The sequence below is a fragment of the Eumetopias jubatus genome, unplaced genomic scaffold (assembly GCF_037043125.1).
Source record: "Eumetopias jubatus isolate StellerSeaLion01/CBP00866 unplaced genomic scaffold, mEumJub1_p1.0 scaffold_12, whole genome shotgun sequence".
NCBI lineage: Eukaryota > Metazoa > Chordata > Mammalia > Carnivora > Otariidae > Eumetopias > Eumetopias jubatus.
In genome coordinates this window covers 68,731,759-68,738,762 of record NW_028274818.1, presented here as the reverse complement: position 1 = coordinate 68,738,762, position 7,004 = coordinate 68,731,759, and the positions used below count along the sequence as shown (strand labels likewise).

General features: G+C 55.2%; 1 protein-coding gene across 1 annotated transcript; it reads right to left on the bottom strand.

Annotated features, from left to right (window-relative positions):
• Nucleotides 1–1,114: 1,114 nt before the first annotated feature.
• TLR5 (toll like receptor 5) lies at nt 1,115–6,016 on the bottom strand. Its single transcript, XM_028111675.2, is given in 10 exon segments — nt 1,115–1,886; nt 1,889–2,217; nt 2,219–2,946; nt 2,948–3,612; nt 3,615–3,753; nt 3,755–3,909; nt 3,912–4,121; nt 4,124–4,347; nt 5,402–5,520; nt 5,938–6,016. Coding segments are annotated over 9 exon segments (2,595 nt in total). The 5' UTR covers nt 5,473–5,520; nt 5,938–6,016; the 3' UTR covers nt 1,115–1,812.
• Between the last annotated feature and the right edge of the window lie 988 nt (nt 6,017–7,004).

The following is a 7,004-nucleotide window of genomic DNA, read 5'->3' as shown; positions in this document are numbered from 1 at the left end:
CATCTCCCACCCCATCCCCCACCCCTTCATCCCCATCCCCCATTCCTCCATCACACCATCCCTCCACCCCTCCAACCCCCATCCAATCTCTCCATCCCCTCATTCTAGCCCAACCCCCGGCTGCTCATCAAAACTGTGACCATCCCTCAACCCAGGAGCCCCACGCCATGCTGCATGGTTTGAAATGAGCCTCGAGCTCCCAGCCCTTCTGCTCCCCACCCAGCACCCAGCACCTCCCAGGAGCAGGCACTGACACCAGGGATGCTGGGCTTCGCAGCACACCTCATCCATGCACCAGGCCCTTATTAAGCATGTACTATGGACCAGGCACCGTATGGGGCTTAGGCTACAATGATGAACAAGACAACATCCCTGCCATCATGGGCTCACAGTCTAGGCCAGGGACAAAAATCTGTAGGGTTACAGGAATGGAAATTCACCAGGCAGATGGGGATGAGGACGGAGAGAAGGAATTCCTCCCCCAAACCGTATGTGGTCTGTGACGGCCAGTGAGGCTGGGACATCGAAGAAAGGTCTGCCCAGGGAGCTCGTAGTCCAGAGGGGCGAGGGGCCAGACAGCCCCATGACTCTCACAGGAAGTCGTAAGTGCGTTTTAGAAGAACAGGTAAGGTGTCGAGAATTTGCACAAAAGGGAGAGAGGATGCTGGGTTGGAGGTCTCCCAGGAGGCCGCATGGGCTGGGTTTTGAAGAACATAAAGGATGGATGTGCAGAGCTGGAAGAACGTTCCAGAAGGAAGAGGTGGAGTCGGGGGATGTGTGTTCTGGAGGAGTCAGGGCCAAGGGCACAGGGACAGGAAGGACATTTTGGAGCACTAGGCCCTAGGCCTAGGGGCACCCCTCAAATGTGACAGCCGAGCTGGGGCTGCTGAGTTTGGGGGTGCTGTGCATGAAGCCTTGGGCAATATTCTGGCCCACCTTCCTTGGTTTAAATTTTCTAAGTACTTTTGCAGAAAAACATTTCTGTATTAAAATAAACACGCAAAAAGACAGAATGCAAAATATGTAGAGATTTAAGATAAAAAAAATACAACTTCAGAGAAGTTCCCACTGCCTCCAGAAGGCACCTCCCTGTGCACACGCCCTCGGGGCCACAGCAGGGCAGATCTGAGAAGCCTGAGGTCCTTGGTAGATAGCACCGGGCCCGCAGATGAGAAACCAGGCCCAGAGAGGGTGTGTCACGTGCTAACAGTCACACAGCCACCCCGAGCTGCAGAATCAGGCCTGGAACAGGCCTGATATCTGTGTGCAGCTGACGAGCGGGGTGTGGGAGAGAAAGGAGGGGAATGCAGGCCGCGTGCGAAGAAGAACTCGCGAGGAACAGGGAGAGCGCTACAGCTGCAATGAGATCCAGGTACTGTCCCGCCCGCTTCCGTGGGGCCACGGCTTGCCCCCAGACGGAGCGGGACTGGCACCGAGTGGCGGCACCATCCCTGTGGCAGAAGCAGGAAACGCCCTCTTTTCTGTGCTGCTTCGTCAGTGTTGTTCTGCGGAGCAGAGGGCGCCCCTTGCCGACCGAGCGACCGAGAGCAAGCGCCAGAGGAAGGCTCGCAGCCCTCTGGGACCCCTCTCCCGGGCCCTTCCCACGGCGAGGGCGTGGCCTGTGGTCAGCGCGACTGGAGAGAACCGGATTCCTTTCCATTTCTGGGTCAGTGAGACCAGGCATCCCGTAGCTATGGGAATCAAGAGCTATGTTGTTTTCCTAGTAGGAAAAAACCAAAAACCTCTCCAAAACAGGACCCTGAAATGGTAAGAGTTATCTGTGGCTTGGGATTAGCTCGAAATGCTCCTTGACTAGGAGACGGTTGCCACAGTTTGCAGCTGGATGCTACTGTCCGTGTTGGCATCCTTCTCTTTCTTAAGAATGTGCTGAGTGTGTGAAGGAACCAGCCAACGTCCTGGAGATCCTCGGGCCACCTCAAGTACTGCCGTTTCCGCACGAACCCTCTGATGCACTGATGCTTCATTAGCTGGTACTGGGACAGGGACCCGACGATCACCAGGATGAGGGCGCTGTCCAGGTCAGACACGCACCTGCTCTGGGCGTAAGTGAAGGCTTCCAGGCACCACCCGTCTTGGAGGAAGTGTCTGCTCACGAGGCAGACCACCTTCCTGCTGCCCCACACGGCATCCTTGATGTTGGCGACGTGCTCCCGCCCCGGGACAAAGTCTCTTTCTTCAAAGCACAGGTTGAATCTGAGCATCCAGGTATCTGAGTAGAGCCCTCTGCACCCACTCAAAGTCTCTGCCGCTGAAGCAGAGGTAGGCCTCGTATTTGTACGTGTCGGACTCACAGTGCTCGGCATGGACCGTGGGCAGCAGTCTCTGGGCAGCCCTGTAACACATGAAACAAAGCCCCCTGAGCTTGGTGACCATGAGGATGGTCACGAGGAACAGAGTCAGGGTGACCGTGCAGGAGACGAAAAGGGACAACTTTAGGGCCTTCAAGACCTCCTCTTCATCGCAGCCCTCCATGGAAACAGAGGAGAGGGGCATCCCTGCGAGCGTGTTGGGGTACGTGCAGTAGGTATCTGCACGAGACCCAAATACAGTGACGTTGGTCTGGTTGAGCCAAGTAATGAGAGGATGGAGGTCACACTCACAGATGAACCTGGTGTGCATTATGTCCACGGCTCTGAGGGACGCCAGCAAGTTGGGGTCCAGGGACAGGAGCTGGTTTCTGGACATGTCCAGCACCTCCAGGTTAGCAGGCAAGTCGCCAGGAGCAAGAGCCTGAATCAGCCTGTTGGAGTTGAGGTCGAGGCCCCTCAGCGCAGTCAGGTGACTAAGTGCCCCGGGCGGGAGGAAGGCCAAGTAGTTGTTGTTCAGATACAGGATTTGGAGCCATGAGAGCCCCTTGAACACATCCCAGCAGAAGCCGGTTTCCCAGGCAAGCTGCAACATGTTTCCTCCAAGGAAAAGCTTTTCTTAAGCTGAGGCTCCCTGTTGGGCCGTGAGCTCGGCTGCAAGAGGAAAAGCGGTTTTGATTCAGAATGAGGACCTGGAGGTCAGGGACGCAGAGGAGGAAATAGAGATCATCCACATCTTCCAGCCTGTTCTCTGACAAGTGGATGAACTTGGCTTTAAGTCTCATGTTCGGCAAGGCTGCCAGTTTATTGCTACCCAAGAAGATAGTGTCTAGGCTTGGCAGAAAAGGAATTGTTTTAAGAGCATTTTCCCGGAGATCCAAGGTATGTAATGTTTTCAGGAATCTGAAGGTCTGGTCCTGAATGATCCCAATGTGATTGTTTTGAAGATCGATATAGGCTACCTGAGGGAGTTCACAGAAATCAGAATTATAAAGCTCCCCCAGGAGGTTATATGACATGTTGAGAACGTGGAGGCTGTCGAGGCCATAAAATGCTTCTCTTGCAATCCTGTTTATTTTGTTTTGGGCCAGGTTCAGGAGCTTCAAGTCCTTGAGGGCCTCAAAGAGTCGGAAGTTCAGGGAGAAGATGAAGCCATGGGACAGATCCAGCTGCAGCTCCGCACTCCCGGCCAGGCCAGCAAATGTGTCCCGGTCGGGGTCCCTGATGTTCTGGAAGCCAAACCCGGACCCCATAATGTGGTGGGCCAGAACCAGAGAGATCTGGCTCCCGTGATGTCCACGGTCCAGCCGTTGTCAGAAACGTTCAGGGTTTCTAGGACCATGTTTGTAAACGGGTTCATGCACATGCCCCAGTCCACGGAGACCCTGCTGTACAGGTGACTGGCAGCGAGGTTTAAGAGGGAGAGCATTTTTCCCTTGCAGCGGCTGGAGCTCAAGTTCACACACAATGGGGATCTGGTTGAGGGAAAAATCAATGGACTTCAGGGAATTCAATTCCCAGAATGAAGGATGAAGGTTAAGGCTATGAATCTGATTCTTGGACAGGTCCAGGTGAGACAAGACTCTAAGTTTCTGAAATAACCATCTTTTAATATATTATCAGGCAGACCACAGTGGAAGAGTCCAAGTTCAAGCAGGTGGGCCAGCCCCTGAAAAGCATCGCGATGCAGGAAATCCACCTGACTCTTGCCCAGGTCCAAGACCCTCAGGTTGGGCAGCTTTCTAAAGGGTTTTCTGCCAATGGTGAAGGGGATAAACTGAGTCCCAAGCTCAGCAGCTGCAGCCGCTCCAGGAAGGGGAAGGATGTGGTTGTGACAGTCTGGATGTAGTTGAAGCTCAGCAGGAGGGTCTGGGTGGTGCTGGGGACCGGGGGCACCTGGGTGAGGTTGCAGGAGCGATACAAGGCCCTCAGACCGTCAGAGGCACAGGAAGGAATCACAAGCACAGGGCTGGCTGTAAGCATCACCCCGAACAGAAAGTCCAGGTGGCCTCCCATGATCCTGCGGGGAAGGAGGGAGGACGGAAACATAGCTGTCCCAGCTCAAGGCATCGCACCCGGGCCCCTAGGACTCAGGGGCTCCCCCATGATGCGCCCACCCCTCCAGACCCCGTGGCGTGGCCGTGGCTGACGTGTCAGTGCAGATAGTGCTTCTCGTTCTGGCTTACACTGTGTAGTAAGCGCTGTTCTAAGTACCTCAGAGGTTCTTGATCTTTGTAACAGTCTGTTTCTCATTCATTAGTTCATGCAATCACTTATTAAAGGTTTGCAGAGAAAGCTGGAGAAAATAGCAGGTAGAGACACATTTGTGTTCCCCCTCCCCCGCCCCTGCCAGGGACCCCTCCTCACCTGCTGTCGGCTCCATGGCTGCTCCCCAGCTGCCCTGGCCAGGGCACAAGCCCATCTACCCCTCTGCCCTCGCTCCACATACATGGCACATGGGATCACACACAGCATGTCGCATCACACACGGCACATGTATTACACATGACACATGGGATCACACACAGCACATGGATCACACACAGCACACAGGATCACGCACGGCACATGGGATCACACACGGCACATGGATTACACACGGCACATGGGATCACACATGGCACATGAATCACACGTGGCACATGGATCACACATGGCACACGGATCACACACGACACGTCGCATCACACACAGCACATGTATTACACACGACACATGGGATCACACACAGCACATGGATCACACGGCACGTGGAATCACACATGGCATGTCACATCATACATGGCACATAGGATCACACCGCACGTTGCATCACACATGGCACATGTATTACACATGGCACATGTATTACACACGGCGCATGGGATCACACACGGCACATGGGATCACGCACGGCACATGGGATCTCGCACGGCACGTCGTATCACACACAGCACGTCATATCACGGCATGTCGCATCACACATGGCACATCTCATCACACAAACGCTCGCCCTTTTTGTCAATCTCCACGAAGCATCGGACGTCATGGTGGGTCTAGAACAGCCTGTGGGCGTCAGTACAGGGCATCCATACCTGCGTCTGGCTTGTGTCCCCAGTACTGTGCCAGGTGGTGAGGCGTCCCGTCTCCTGTGCTGGGGGCGCATTCAGCCTACTCTGAGTGGAACCTCCGGAGGAGAGGAAGGACCCCATGGCTTGGAGGATGGAGAATGGGGTGAAGGAAGGGGGTAACAGTAAGCAGGTGTGGGTCTGCACAGAGCCTTAACCCGCGGCCACGGAGACAGCTTCCCATGGGGCTGGCCCACAGCTCTACAGAGGCTTTGTTCTGCCTTGGGGCTGATTTGTGGTGGGGTTTCCATGGAAACCCTGAGGTTGAGACACGCAAATTACAGCAAATCAGAAGTAGACATGCACCCGGAGTTGACCCCAAGCATTTGAACCGTGCATTTACTAATCATGGGGAAGAACTCGGCGAGAATGTTGATCAGGGTTGCTCATTTCTCCACCATTTCTGCCGAGGCTGAGGCAGGGGCGGCAGCAGCGGAGGCCCCGCACCTCTTGTGGGCCGCTCGCCCTGTCTATGGCCTGGAGACCCCCCTGTCCCCACTCACTTCTGGTCTCTCCTTGCGTTCCCCAGGCGGCTCCCCTCCTTCTCACTTCTGTGGTCCGTCTCCACCTGTCTCCCCAGCATCATCTGGACAAGCGTGCGCTGCACGTCCGCCATGTGTTGGGTGCTGTTTGGGGCCCAGGAGGGGGTGAACAAACAGGCCACGCTCGTCTTCGCGGGCTTATGTTCTAGTGCAGGCAAGCGAGGAAGGGGTGACACCCAACAGAAGAAGGAACATAAACCGGCAACACGGAGACTGGGACCGCCAGGGCGGGGGCCGGCGGCTATTTGTAGAGTAGCTGGGAAAGCCCTCCCCAATGATACTTTATTTGAGCAGAGACCCGAGGGAAGAACAGGAAACAGAGAGGCCCGGTGTTAGTTCCACCACACGGGGCTCCCATCTGCCACCCCAAACTCTGTTCAACCTCAGGGCCTTGGCACATGCTGCTTCCTGTTTGCTGCTCACATGGCTGGATCTCACGTGGACGCTTCCTCAAGAACTTTCCCCCACACTCACTACTCACAATAACTCCCCATCCCCTGACTCTTGAAATCACCCTGTGTATTTTCCAAGTCCTTCATCACCTTGTGCGACCTCTGGTTTCCTTATCTGTGGTCTGTCTCCCTGACTCGGCTACCTTCACCATCAGTGCAGCAGGTGGGGAAGGATGCTTGCCACCAGAAAGGAAATACAAAGTGGAGTGAGTCACCCCACCGGCGAAATGTCAGGGCATTCGATCTGCTGGAGGAACTGTCTCTGGTAAGAAGGAAACTGCATTTTATCCACAAAACATCCCGTGTAGCACAGGGGCTCCCAACAGGGACGCTGCCTCTGCTGGAGCATCCTGTGAGCACGCGGGGAGTTTCGGGGTGTTTTGGTCACAGAGAGGAGGTGACGGGAGCCCCCCAGGGAGCGGGGAGGCTCGCTGGGCGCCCATGGCTGGAGGATATCCCACCAGGTGGCCCCGGAAGCTAAAACCGTGCTCAAAACTACCTCAGAGCCTGACTCTCTTCTCGGGGCCAACAATGTATTTCTTGCACTGTTTTACTATATACTGAGTTTTCCAGGCA